The 14,120-nt window shown below is 41.6% G+C and overlaps 2 protein-coding genes across 3 annotated transcripts in view; one reads left to right on the forward strand and one right to left on the reverse strand.

Annotated features, from left to right (window-relative positions):
• Il18 (interleukin 18) overlaps positions 1-14,120 on the forward strand; it is a 29,952-nt gene that overhangs the window by 299 nt on the left and 15,533 nt on the right. The window contains exons 2-4 of the mRNA XM_036194255.1: positions 2,711-2,831; positions 5,737-5,879; positions 10,948-11,127. The gene's annotated coding sequence lies outside the window, so the exon portion shown is untranslated. The remainder of the gene's footprint in view (positions 1-2,710; positions 2,832-5,736; positions 5,880-10,947; positions 11,128-14,120) is intronic.
• Tex12 (testis expressed 12) lies at positions 1,529-6,158 on the reverse strand. Of its 2 annotated transcripts, none has more exons than XM_036194258.1 (5): positions 6,087-6,158; positions 3,788-3,866; positions 2,692-2,803; positions 2,553-2,604; positions 1,529-1,875 (listed from the first exon to the last, which is right to left on the reverse strand). In XM_036194258.1, the coding sequence occupies exons 2-5, from the start codon at positions 3,848-3,850 to the stop codon at positions 1,731-1,733; spliced, it is 372 nt and encodes a 123-aa protein (XP_036050151.1). In that variant the 5' UTR covers positions 3,851-3,866; positions 6,087-6,158; the 3' UTR covers positions 1,529-1,730. The 2 variants fall into 2 exon arrangements, with proteins under 2 accessions (XP_036050151.1, XP_036050149.1); XM_036194256.1 differs by lacking the exon at positions 6,087-6,158 and adding an exon at positions 5,796-5,864.

The following is a 14,120-nucleotide window of genomic DNA, read 5'->3' on the forward strand; positions in this document are numbered from 1 at the left end:
GTGGGGCCTCAAAATACTGGTAAACTTCGTCTCAGTTCCACGGCAAGTGTCCTAACCAACCATAAATAATCTTTGTTTCGACATTAAAATCGGACCAATGACAGCCTCCCTTCTTGGCCATCCCTTCTGGAGTCTGGCCCCACCTGTAGCTAAGTCCATGGAACTTGGATTCAGGGTTCATTATACAACTTCTCTCCTGAATGATTCAAACACAGAATAAAGTCCAAATTTAGACCAATAGGCAACAGCTCACCCTTCTCCCTTTCATTTCATCCCTTTTCTTCTACATTCATTAATCTTCTGAAAAGCATTCTCTCACAATAAAGCACAGACGGGACACTGTGAATTATATATAACCATACATGCTTTTATTACTTTAACAAGTATCTTTGAGACTCTAAGTAGCAAATACTGGGAAGTAGGAAGCAAAAATACCAAGAGAGGAATCAGTACCCCATTCCTTTTCTTTCTTTCCTTTCTCTTTTAATTACAACACTCTGGAGGCAGTGGCAGCTAGAGTTGAAGGCAGACTGGTCTGCATAGTGAGTTCTAAGCCAGCTAGGGTTACATAGATCCTGTCTCAAACAAACAGAAAAGAAACTTGATGAAATAAAAATTTATTTTAAAGTTTACAGGTAGCAAAGTAAGATCTGCCTAGTTTAAGAATACAATTCCTTATGGTGACCTATGCAAATGTACCTAAGTTCTAATTGCTTATATTGGAAAACACACATACAGAAGACCAAATTGTCTACATGATTGAAAGTGGAGATTGTGATTTTTTTTTATTCAACTAATGTAGTTATATATTACATAGCTCTTTTTGAATAAAATCATAGTAGTACTTTATTTGTATCAAAAGAGGAACTATTTGGTCTGATAAGAGAGCCTCTAGACCAAATTCAATTTCACATTATCATAGGACGGAAAGGGCAGCAAAGCCATGTTTAAGATGACCTCCTGAGTTCCACATTACTAATTTCCATCTAATCCACCCTACAGCTAAGGCTTCTAAATATAATTTATCAACTTCACAAATCAACGTGGCTAATAAATAAAAAGCCACTTGAACAGCCAGACTTGGTGGTACATAACCTTAGTGTTGATACTAGAAAGGTTAAGGCAGATGTACCATGAATTCATCTGGGTTCCATAAAGCATGACACTTGAAAAATAAAGAAATAGCCAGGTTATAGTAGTTTTCAATTTTTATTTTACTACTTTTATCACATGAAAATGTTTTAAGCCAAATTTTTATTAGTCAAATATAATGGTTAAAAGTAAAAATAATTAAATGGTAATATTAAATAGCAGTAGCACAATTATATTTTATTATGTGTTGAAAAACTGAACAAATTACCTTTAATGTTTAATGTTCTATTATAATACTAACCAAGAAAAACATTTTAAAACTATCTCCAAAATTAGCTGCTATTTAAACAAATACTGTTAGACATAATCAAATTAACAGAGTCCTCTTTCATAGTTTAAGAAGGGTTAAGCAATTTAAGAGTAAAGGAGAAAAAAGAACACATATATAATTTTAATTTACATTTTTATATAATGTGCCAAGTATTTGACCATCAAAAGAAAGATTACAAACTTCATATTACTGTTCATGTTAAAACCCCTTTTAAATTTAGAAAAAGTTACAGTTCACTATATATATTTTCTTTAACAAGTAGACTACAGCAATAATTGGGAACGGACTTTCAGTTGGTATAGGCACTTTACTTGTGCAGGGTGTTGGTAATCACTGTGAACCTCTGCTTCACGAACTCTCTTTTTTGTTCCAGAAAGTTTTCAATAATATTGGCTTCTTTGAAGAGTCCATCTAGCTCATCAATGTAAGATGCATCTACTGCTGCTCTCTCACTAATAGGGGAAAAGGCTTGATCTTAAAATGAGTTATAAAGTCTAGACATGCCACATTGTCAAGTTCTTTATACTGTATCTGTTAACTATTTCATTTTCATGGCTTTGCCCATGATAGAGCTTAATTAATTTAATAATATTATTCAAAAAAAAGTTAAATCAGTTTAGCAAATATTTTTGACTACTTAAAGTCTCCTGACACAGAGAAAGTGCACCGTATACACTTTAATTATAAATTATAAATCATTAAAATTGAACAAACTATTACTCAGATATAGTGACTGTCCAGTAGTTTATAAAGTACCTTGTAACACTTCAAATTCTAGGGACAATATTTAAATTCAGCCTTGAAATGTATACTAATAAAATATAAATATTCAAAATATTTTTAATATAACCTCAATAACATTAATTTCACCAAATAATACTATTCTCAAAGAGATAGCTGAATAAAATTTAAAGATACTATCATCTAGAGACCAAGATACACTCTGGTATTAGCACTAGAAATATGACAAGTTATGTTTGGACAAGTTGGGGATTAGACCCTTAAAATAATCAACTCATCTATTATAAGGAATTGAGACAAAACTGTAACTTCAATTTTCTAGTTACCACATAAGTCAGAAGAAAAGAATTTCTAACAAAAATACTCAAAAAATGCCATAATTACTTGCCTCAAAAGCTTTGCATATGTAGACAACATCAGATTAATTTCCTTGCTCATATCTGTTCAAAAAATTGAGTAGGTTGTAAAATCTAACAAAGCTTCTGCATGATACAATCACATAAATATAATCATTATTTATACATCACCACTCAAATCCTTCTCCAGGGTTTCCTCTTTATAAAGGAGTCCAGAACATTCAGAGAAAGAAGAATCCGATTTTCCAAGAGAGGATACCTGTGGACTATCTGACACCTGAGGCTAGGTAAAGAAAGAAGCCAGATCAATGGTAAGATCTTTCAGACATATATATTGTTTATTAAAAAAGCAAACCAAACATTTTTCAGAGGAGCTGGGGACACAGCTCTGTACTACAGTGTTTGCCTAGCATCCTTAAGGCTGTAGGTTCAATCCCCAGTATTTTGGAATTAGAAATGAAACTCTATGCTTGGGTCTGGGGATTACTTCAGTGGGAAAGCACTAGACTAGGAAAGCACTGAAAAATACAAAAAAAAAAAAAAAAAAAAAGCAGACATGCTAGAGATTCCATACCAGTTATAAAATTTTTATTATGAAGGAAACCTTTAGACACAAAAGATACCTTGCTCAAAATACCAAATTTTGTTCAGTTTTGAGATTTTGAAAATGGCTTTTAACTCTTAACAAAAACCAGTCTTTTATCTTGCACCAGTGGATATTTTTATAATAACATGATAACTGTACTTTAGACAACAGACAAATGGCTGCAGATTTTGCAATATAGAGACTGGCGAGATGGCTCAGCAGTAAAAGGAAGCCCTAACCACTGAAATCTGAAGATCTAAGTACAATCTCTTGCCTACTGCATGTAAGAATTTTACTCATTATAGCAAATAATTATACATGTAAAATCCCATGTAAGGGGTTGGGGATTTAGCTCAGTGGTAGAGCACTTGCCTAGCAAGCACAAGGCTCTGGGTTTGGTCCTCAGCTCCAGGAAAAAAAAAATCCCATGTACCAAAAAGACATGGACTCACTTTGGTTACTTTTAAGGCCATTAACTACCAAGAAGAAATCCCCAAGTAGATTTTTATAGGTCTATTCTTAATGGAAAAGCTAGGTGGAGTCAACCTAGTTCCTGCTAGGACAATCCTACCACTGGGACTATGAGAATACTAAATTCTACTTACCAATAGCACTTTCTTGAAGGAAAGAAATCAGAAATGGGTAAAATACAACAAAAGGCTCCAGGAGCATAAATCTTACCTCCAAATCTCTTGACCTCTTGCAGTTTCTAGAATCAGGTTTTACGAGGTGGTTTGCCATCATACTCTGGAGGCACAAACTATAAAGTTTAGAGATTTGTCAATTTAGGTATGAGCTCCACACTACAGTTCTCTTCACCCATGTCCTTTCCCCACTTCTACCATCATTAATTTCTGCTCTCCTGATCTGCCACCTAAATTTAATTTCTCCCGTCTCTATTTCATCTTATCTCTCAGAAACCTTCTGGGTCAGTAAACTCAAGTTTTATCACATAGCATCCAAGGTCCTCCATCATCTGAGATCAACTTACTATTCATACCATTTTCTTTTTTTTCTTTTTCTTTCATGTACATTGATGTTTTGTCATGGGTGTTGGGTCTCCAGGAACTGGAGTTACAGACAGTTGTGAGCTGCCGTGTGGGTGCTGGGAACTGAACCAGGGTCCTCTGAAAGAGCAGCTAGTGCTCTTGACCGATGAGCATCTCTCTAGCCCCATCCATTTTCAACCACTCGTCTATATAAAACGAGCTCAACTAACCTCACTGGCAATTCTATCTTGTTTTAGCACCAGAACATTTAAGATTCTTCCGTCTTTATAAAATTTTAATGTTAAAATTAGAAGTTAGGGGGTTAGGGATTTAGCTCAGTGGTAGAGCGTTTGCCTAGCAAGCACAAGGCCCTGGGTTCAGTCCTCAGCTCTGAAAAAAACAAACAAACAAACAAACAAAAAAACAAAAAAGAAGTTAGATGCTCTTGGGACCCTCTTCCTCCTACTGAGCTGCCTCATCCAGCCTTGATATGAGGGTTTGTACAGTCTTACTGTAACTTGTTACGCCATGCTCAGTTGAGATCTCTAAGAGGCCTGCTCTTTTATGAAGGGAAATAGAGAAGGAGTGGATCTAGAAGAGAGGGGAGGTAGGAGGGAGGGGCTTGGATGAGTGGAGGGAGGGAAAACTGAGGTAGGAATGTAATATATGAGAGAATAAATTTTTTCAAAACTAGAGTTTGGAGTTCCCCTTTCTTCCTTCTCAACAGAAGGACAGAGTGAGGGGAACTCTAGAGATGGTTGATCACATTTAAACAAATAAAACTGGGCTATCCCAGAAACAAGATCTCTTCAGTCTTCTAATGTAAGGTTGTTTCCATTGCCCTACCCATACCTTAATATGGCATCAAATTGCTTCCCCATAAGTTCCGAAGCTATTTTCCTAAGAATCTTAAACTTGAAAAGACAATGAAACTTAAAAGGATGTTCTCTATATCTAGACTTGAAGAACTATTTACATTCAAATCATCGATTTGTTTCTCTTTTTTGTTTGTTTGTTTTTCGAGACAGGGTTTCTCTGTGCGTCCCTGGCTGTCCTGGAACTCTCTCTGTAGACCAGGCTGGCCTCTAACTCAGAGATCTACCTGCTTCTGCCTCCAGAGTGCTGGGATTAAAGGCCACATGATCGGCTCTGTTTCTTTTAAATACCATGAGTTAGATAACTATAGGGAATCATATATATATGGAAAAAAGAGCCAAAAAGCAAATTATAAAGATGGCTCTAATTTCAGCATGTACTTCCAAGTGCGTACCCTCAGGGCACTAAACTGAAGCACTAGCACAGTAACACGCAGAAAATGCACAATAGATGCACTGACTTTCCTAAAGAATTGAAACTAACACAAGCCAAAAGTTGTCTTCCCCTTTTAGTCTTCTTCTTTCCTTTCTCAAACTATCAGAGTGCACACACACACACACACACACACACACACACACACACACAAACTTTATAGTTAGGTAGTTCTGTGTTTGTAAAAGTGATTTCTGTCATCATTTAAGACTCCCAAATAGCCAAAGTCTGGCTTAACAGGCGGGCCCTCCTCCTATGAAAATACCGGCGACTTGGGGCTATGTCATCCAAGGTGTCATCACCTTGTGCAACTGTTTGTGGTTGTTTGTCTAGGATTTCCTCCTGCGGGCGGAGTGTGGTTTGGTTTCAGATTTTCTGGGACTGGGACTCACCACATAAACCAAGCTAGCCTGGAACCCATCGGGTGGCCGAGGCCAGACTCAAGCGTCCCCGTGCTCCGAGGGCTGGGACCACAGGTGCGTGCTCCCACCGCCGCCGCTCCAGCCTTCTGCCGTGCTCCCTCCTCACGCCATTTCCCCGCCTCTTTCCCTCACCTCCCTCACACCTTCCGGTTCGAGCCCCGGGCCACCCCCCAGCCCCGGAGAGGCCGCGCCCATCCCCACCCGCTTGCTTCCCTTCCCACTCGGGGGAGGGGGGTGTCCCCATGGCGCGCGCGCGCTCACCCTCTGGTCCCACTCGCGAGGGGAGAGTCGGCCACGACCTGCCTCCTCAGAAGCGTGGGGCGAGCCGCGGCGGCTGCGTGCTCCTCTGCGCAGGCGCCTGGGGCCCAGCTCCCGGCAGGCAGCGCGCCAGGCACGTGACCGCCAGGCGGGCTCAGGGTCCGCTTGGAGCCACCCTTCCGCTGACTTCCCGCCTTTTCCCTCTCGCCTTGGAACCCGCGCGAAACAGAAAGCTCGCTTCCCACCCGGTGGAGAGGGGAGAGGAAACCTGGAAACTGGTCTCCAGGAAGGAGAGAGGCGTTGCCAGGGGCAGCGGGGCTTGGGCCCGGGGCCAGGGATGGCAGCCGATGAGCATTGCATAGTTCCCTCCTGCTCTCTCGGGAAAGGGCATGCCCGGCGGCGGGCGAGGGCGTGCTGGCAGGAGGCGGCTCAACCGGTTCCTCGAGCCCACAGGCTCCATCGGTGTCCCTCTCTGCCATGGGTTTGTCAGTACGTGTGGCTGACCAAATTAGCGTCCAACAAGTACTTAGTAATTCGCATGGTTCTCGGTTCTCGCACCCGTGGCTTAACTTTATTGGGTACTTGGGCAGGGCGACTTTGACCTGTGGTCTCACAGACAAACTTCCTAAACTCTCTCTGGTGTTAGTTAACCTGGTGCAGAAACAGTATATGGCCTCATAAAACAAAGGTTAATGACATGCCTCCATGAACCCTGAGCACATAAGTTTACAGTTTTAGAAGGCTGTTACTTAACTCGTAGTCTTTTGTTTTTGCTTTTTTCCTTTTGTTAATTTACTGGTTAGTGTCAAGGCTGGGAAGTGGCTAGCGAGACGGGGCCTTTGCCTCACTAGAATATGCCTTCCTTGATATGGGAGGTGGGGGTACTTGAAAGTGTGTTGTCTGTGTTGAAATTTTTACTATCTGTAGTATGTAATACACTTTTTATAAAGCTGGATATGTTTATTTTACAGGACTTTCCTATCCTTGGGTCCATTCTCCAGCACCTATAAATCAATGCATACATGTAATTCCAGCACTGGGAAGGTGGAGGCTAGAGGATCAGAAATTTAAGGTTATCCTTGCCTGCTTTCGAGGCTACCCTAGAATACATGAGACTATATCAAAGTTAAAGACCGTCTTTTATTAAAAGACTATAGTTGGGCGGTGGTAGTGCACACCCTTAATCCCAGCACCAGGGAGGCAGGCAGATCTCTGTGAGTTTGAGGACAGCCTGGTCTACAGAGTGAGTTCCAGGACAGCTGGGGTTTACACAGAAAAATCCTGTCTTGGGGGAAAAAAAAAAAAAGACTATGACTTTTCTAAATTTTTTTTTATAAACATGAAATAAAATAAAAATGGCTAGGCGGTGGTGGCGCACGCCTTTAATCCCAGCACTCGGGAGGCAGAGGCAGGCGGATCTCTGAGTTCGAGGCCAGCATGGTCTACAAAGTGAGTTCCAGGAAAGGTGCAAAGCTACACAGAGAAACCCTGTCTCGAAAAAACCTAAATAAATAAATAAATAAAATGTAAGGATTTACATTTTTAAGCATCCCTAGCAAATATAATATTCATCACTGGACATTTATTTGGTTTTGTTTATTTGTTTGTTTGTTTGTTTTTGAGACAGAGTCAAACTTACAAGTCCCAGCTAGACTGGAGTTTATATCCTCCTGCTTCAGTCTTAACTATTCTATATTATTATCACTAGCACAGTTTTGTTTTTTTTTTCCAGCACCATTATTTTTAAAGGTCCATTAAATCAAAAAGTCTGGGTGATGCTGATCTATTCCTCTCCCAGCTTTCATGTTGTATTATATCTAAGCAGATAATTATCCATTTGGTTCCTAAAATATTTCAAAGGGGGGAAGAAAAGGATTCTCTCCTAATACATAAATGTTTTCATTGGATTAAAAGAAAATCATATTATATTATTTTCTTGTTTTAATGTTACCCTCATTTTGTGGGTAATGAGAAGATGTGGAGGGTTCTGGTTAACCAGTGCCTTAGAATGTACCAAGGACTGTCAACAAGTCTATAAAATATATAGGACACAGAAACAGCTTACTCTAGATCATAGAAAGAAATAACTTTGTATCAAAGTCCCCAAACGTAGAAATGTACATATCATTCACCTACATCATTTGGAAGGAATGCTGGAGGAAGCTCACTGGCACTCACTGGCACTCACTCTGCTTCTGGTCACTTTTTGTGCAAGTATGGGGATGGAACCCAGCACCACATTCTTGCTAGCCAAATGCTCTAAGTTGAGCTAGCCCCACTGATCACTCTGTGACCCAACTTTAGTCAGTCATTTGTGTCACTTGGAGGATGAAAACCTGCTATTTAAATTCAATCACACTTGTATTCTTACCACATTCTTTTTAAAAATGTTAGTTTTTCTTCTGGTAATCCATCACACCAAGTCCCTCCAAAGTCCTCACCACAAACTTCCTCTGTAATCATGGCTGTGGACATGATGTTTTCATGACTTTAGGAAATTAAAACTCTACCCTGTTGGTTTTTTTTAAGTCAAAACTACCTGCTTACACAGCATTTTGTTTCCTAACTTTAGAAGCCCTCTTACCATCTCTGTACTGGAAAGAAAAAGTCACTTTCTAATTCCATTGCTAACAAAGCAACAATTTAGCTCGTGTCCAAGTAAAAAGTCCCTAAGAAATACTGCTATTTTCTCAAGGCTATCATTACATTCTTTTCTTTAGAAGTAACATTTTAGAAGACTATATCAATGAGTTGATCCAAAAGCTGTATCAATGAGGTAAAGATAAACCTTAAAGAATAATCTCCCTCAGTCATATTTCAAATATTTTAGGTCAGAAATGTGCCACCATCCTAGGACTAGATGGTTTGGGTTGGGGTTGCGGGAGGGAGCCTGCAGTGCTAACAGGCCGCAGTGTATCTTTGGCAGTCTGAGGACAGGCTCCTGATGTCACTTCTGGGCTGTCTTTGCCACTGCATTACCCAGGCTAGCTGGCCCTGGCGCTTTCTGGGGACTCTCCTGTCTCTACTTCGAATTTCCTGTAGATACACTGGGTTAGACACTAGGGCTACTGTGTCCAGCTTCTAGTCTACTTTTACTCAAGTTTTTTTAATTAAAAAAAAAAAGTCCAATGCTGGGACAGAGGAGACAACTCAGCCAGTAAAGTTCTAGCCACACAAGCATGAGGACCTGTGTTCAATCCCCAACTAACTCACATTAAAAAAATAATGCCTGGGGGGCTGGAGAGATGACTCAGAGGTTAAGAGCACCGACTGCTCTTCCAGAGGTCCTGAGTTCAATTCCCAGCAACCACATGGTGGCTCACAACCTTCTGTAATGAGATCTGGTGCCCTCTTCTGGCCTGCAGGCAAAACATGCTGTATACATAATAAATAAATAAACCTTTAAAAAAAAAAAATAATGCCTGGTTGGGCAGCAGTGGCACATGCCTTTAATCCCAGCACTCTGAAAGCAGAGCCAGGCAGATCTCTGTGAGTTCAAGGCCAGCCTGGTCTACAGAGCAAGATCCAGGACAGGCACCAAAACTACATAGAGAAACCCTGTCTAAAAAAAAAAAAAAAAAAAAAAAAAAAAAGCCTGACATAGGGCCAGTGAGATGGCTCAGAATGTAAAGGTACCTTCTGCCAAGTCTAAAGGCCTGAGTTCAATCCCTGGGGCCCGCATACTGGAAGGAGAGAACCCACTCCTGCAAGATGTCCTTTGACTTCCATAAGTGCACCATGACACACAAATCCCCTACATGCACACACACATCTACACCGGAAAAAAAAAAAAAAAAAAAAAACTGTTAGTATGATGGCACACACTTGTAACCCCAGCACTGAGGAGGGGGAGAGAGTCAGCTCCCTGGATCTCACTAGCCTGTCACTTAGCTAGCCAAATCATGTGACACCACCCCCACCCACCCCCAGGTCTTTTTGTTTTGTTTTGTTTCAAGACAGGGTTTCTCTGTGTAGTTTTGGTGCCCATCCTGGCTTTTGCTCTATAGATCAGGCTGGCCTCAAACTCAGAGATCCACCTGGCTCTGTCTCCTGAGTGCTGGGATTAAAGGCATGCACCACCACCGCCCAGGTCTTAGTAAGAGACTCTGTCTCAAAAACCAATATGCGAAGTTCTGAGCAACAACACCAGAGGCTGGCTTCTGCCTCTACATGAATGTACAACTCCCACACACCCACGCGCCCGTGCATGCACACACAGGAAAGATTTTAATGGTATAGATTTGGCCTGGTATTTGATGTGATAATGGAAAGGCCTTATGAAAATGTGCTGTTTCCAGGCCATTGAGAAGTAAATCTGAACAGCCCCTATCAAGTGTCATGTGACACCATGTTGAGCTTGGGAAAAAAAATCCTGAATAAGGTCTTAAAGGGGAAAAAAGAAAATACTATACAAAAATATTTATTTCCCCCAAAAAATATATTTTAGGGGTATTTGGGGTATAATTTAGAAATATAATAATTTCTATATTACATAGATTACTCCAGTGTGTTAGATGGAAGCATTTTATGCTCAAGTGTCTCAGAGCCTTAGAACAGAGAGGCAGATGTGAGAAAGGATGCTCTAGGTAACCAAGCAGGGTCATTTCCTTACGTTGCTTTCCTAATCTTCTGAAAGAGGCATGGGCCAGGGAAGGGCCAGAGCCCAGCTTTTACAGAAGAGACGATTCACCACATAGTGACATTTACATTAAAGGAAATGCCCCTGTTCTCTAGCATTTTGCTGCAAGGTCTCCGTGCCTTGGAGACAGGCATCATTTGAGGCGGGTCTGAGGCGTGCCAGGGGCAGTCTCCTCCCTTGGCTACCTCCTTCCTCCTTCCTCAAGCCTCAGTCCTCTTCTCACAGACTACTGCTGCGTCCACACCCCAACTGCAAGCTCTCTGGGTCTCCATGATCTCTGGGTTCCTGGCTGCCTGCTCCAGCTGCTGACAGAGCTGCCACCTTCTACACCTCCAGTGTCAGGAAGAGGAAAGAAGTCTCAGAGCTTCCAAACCACTTCCTCTTGGAGGGACCTCTTTGACCCAGGTAAGACATGTCCCTCTTTCTTTGGAAAGGCTGTCATGACAATCAGAGAAGAATAAGCTAAAAAAACCATTGAGAGGAATGCGTCTCCTCTCTCACCAAGACAGGAAGTCAGTGATCCCCTAAGGAACAGATGCAGGGAACAGGTTGTTTTCTTTTCTAGATGTGGGAGAGTGTCACTCCAGGGCACAGATTCTGTTTGTCTTTTGAAAATTATTGAGGACCCTGGAGAGCTTTTCTTTCTCTTGACTGTTTTCCAATCACTGGAATGTACTGTGCTTGACAAACATTTAAGACTGAAGAAATTTAAAAGCCACCTAGTGGTTTATTGTGAAGTACATCACATGTGTTCTTAAATAACATTCTTTGAGACAGCCGTCTAGCCGGAACACTCTACAGCCATTTGTATGTTTACAAATCTCTTTACTGTTTGGCCCAGTGGAAGAAAGCAGGATTCTGCTTGCTTTGTTTTCGTACTGTTGGGATGGTACACAGACTTCACCTCTGATACTTTGTTGTCCACTTGTGAGAATAGGAAGATCTGAAAGGCAAGTGGATTCTAGGATTACCAGAAACAGTTTCGGCTACCCTATGAACCACTCAGAACCTCTGCTTTGTAGCAATGAAACAAGATTTTCTTTCAAGGAAGTCTCAACTCCAGACCACTTCTGTCAAAGCAAAAGAGACCTAGTGCAAGGCTGATAATCAATAAGATCTGCAGGAAGTCTTGGGCAGGTCCATACTTGGATAATATAGCTTTGAAGTCAAAGAACAAACCCAATCAGGACATCTTCAATCTCTCTACTTTTTGACCAAATTCTCTGACACGTTCCTGCAGAATACCTTCTCTCTCAGCTGCAGCGCTTTCCCAGGGCTGCTAACCAGGGTCTGATTCCTCCATAGGTCTCTCAAACCCCTCCATATTCTTCTGTTCACTGCAGGAGAGAACTGCTCTACCCACCAACCCACCCCACCACAACCCATCACTGTTCCCCATCACACAAGTACCCTTTCCCAGTGCCCTCCTCCTCGGTTCAAATATGGAGCTGTCTTCAAAATTAACATTGACTCTCCTTTCACACATTCAAGTACGTCAGGTTCATATGACCTCTTTTGTCAAGCCTATATTTAACAGTTGATTAAATATACCTGTCATTAATGATCTAATTTCCTGTTGTGTTCTGCCCCCATTGCTTCCACACCCCACGTACACACATTTGTGCGATGGCACAACTGTCAGGGGCTAACTGACTTACTGAACTGAAATGTCGCCTGGCCAGTGAGATGGCCCAACAGGTACTAGAGCTGACTCAAGGCCTGCTAGCTGAGATTGATCCAGGGGGCCATGTAAAGATAGAAGGAGAGACTCACTCCACAAAGTTGTCCCTGACCTCCACACATATGCTGTCGTACACTCATGCACACAAACTACAGGTGTTTTGGGTTTGGTTTGGTTTGGTTTCTTTTTGTTTATTTGTTTAAGACAGGGCTTCACTATGTAGCGCTGAAACTATGTAAACTAGGCTGGCCTCAAACTCACAGAGATCCACCTGCTTCTGTCTCCCAAGTGCTGGGATTAAAGGTGTGCACTGCTACACCTGGCTACAATAAAGGTATTTTTCAAAAGAATCAAAATGTTGAGTGTTGATCTTGCTGCTGGCAAGACAACCTCCCAGCTGATTGTAGAGATTTAATGGTGTAGCAGGGCCCTCTGTTCTGCCCATACCTACTCCACAGAACTGGAGTTCCACAGAGAGGGCAAGTGGCATCATAGTTGCTCTTCCAGTTCAGGGTATTTTACTTTTAATACAATACTACATTTTTAAACTCCTAGCAATTTAAAAATCCTGGCTGAAAAAGATTCCATAGCAGGTTGGGGATTTAGCTCAGTGGTAGAGCGCTTGCCTAGCAAGCACAAGGCCCTGGGTTCGATCCTCAGCTCTGAAAAAAAATAAAGATTCCATAGCTGTGTATTGCCTTCCAGTGGTTCTCAACCTTCCTAATGCTTAGATCCTTTAATACAGTTCCTCACGTTGTGGTGACCCCAGCCATAAAATTATTTTCGTTGCTACTTCATAACTGTAATTCTACTACTGTTATGAATCATAATGTAAAGATCTGCGTTTTCTGATAGTCTTAGGAGACCCCTGTGACAGTGTTGAGCCCCACAAGTTGAGAACCACTAGAGGAGGAAGCGGCTTCTAGCACATTTGCCCCATATAAATGTCTCTTTCGTGGGAGCTTTACAGCCTAGAATTGCAGAATGCTGGGCTGGAAAAGACCTTAACGCTTGACCACCAGCTTCCTTGTTTTCCAAGTGAGGAAACTGAGACTCCCCCCCCCCAGACAAAATTGGAACTCATGTGACCTAATTTTCATCATGATATTCAGCCATTCACTCTCTGTGGGCTAATTTTCAAAGGTTTATACAACTTTTTTTGTTTTAAAGACCCAATGCGGGGCTGGAGAGATGGCTCAGAGGTTAAGAGCACTGATTGCTCTTCCAGAGGTCCTAAATTCAATTCCTAGCAACCACATGGTGGCTCACAACCATCTGTAATGAGATCTGGTACCCTCTTCTGGCCTGCAGTCATACATGCTATAAACATAATAAATAAATAAATTTTTTAAAAAAATTAAAAAGTAAATAAATAAAGACCCAATGCTTGCTATATGCTCCTAGGAGGCTCTTTATAAGAATATTAGGTGAAGGCTGGAGAGATGCCAAGGTTAGAAAAGTACTCCAGGACCTGTGTTCAATCTCCAGAACGCAAGTTTAAAAAGCAAACAAAACTGAGTGGTGCAGTGAGCTCCCAACCTAGTGCTAAGGTGACAGGAACAGGTGGATCCATCATGGAGCTTGCTGACCATCCAGTTTAGCCAGCAGGCAAGTGCCAAGACACTGAGAAGTACTGCCTCAAAAAAAAAAAAAAAAAAAAAAGGTGTGGCCAGCAAATTGACTCAGAGGATAAGGGTGCCTGCCACCAACCCTGGCC

Source organism: Onychomys torridus, chromosome 7, assembly GCF_903995425.1.
Source record: "Onychomys torridus chromosome 7, mOncTor1.1, whole genome shotgun sequence".
In the NCBI taxonomy this organism is placed as follows: Eukaryota; Metazoa; Chordata; class Mammalia; order Rodentia; family Cricetidae; genus Onychomys; species Onychomys torridus.

Coding starts and splice junctions, on each gene's coding strand:
- Tex12 (XM_036194256.1), bottom strand. CDS start 5,824: ATGGGTTCCAGGCTAGCTTGGTTTATGTG. Junction 3,867..5,795: donor AGGCTAGCTTGGTTTATGTG/GTGAGTCCCAGT, acceptor TAAACTTTATAG/TTTGTGCCTCCAGAGTATGA. Junction 2,605..2,691: donor CCTGGAGAAGGATTTGAGTG/GTGATGTATAAA, acceptor TTTTTTGAACAG/ATATGAGCAAGGAAATTAAT.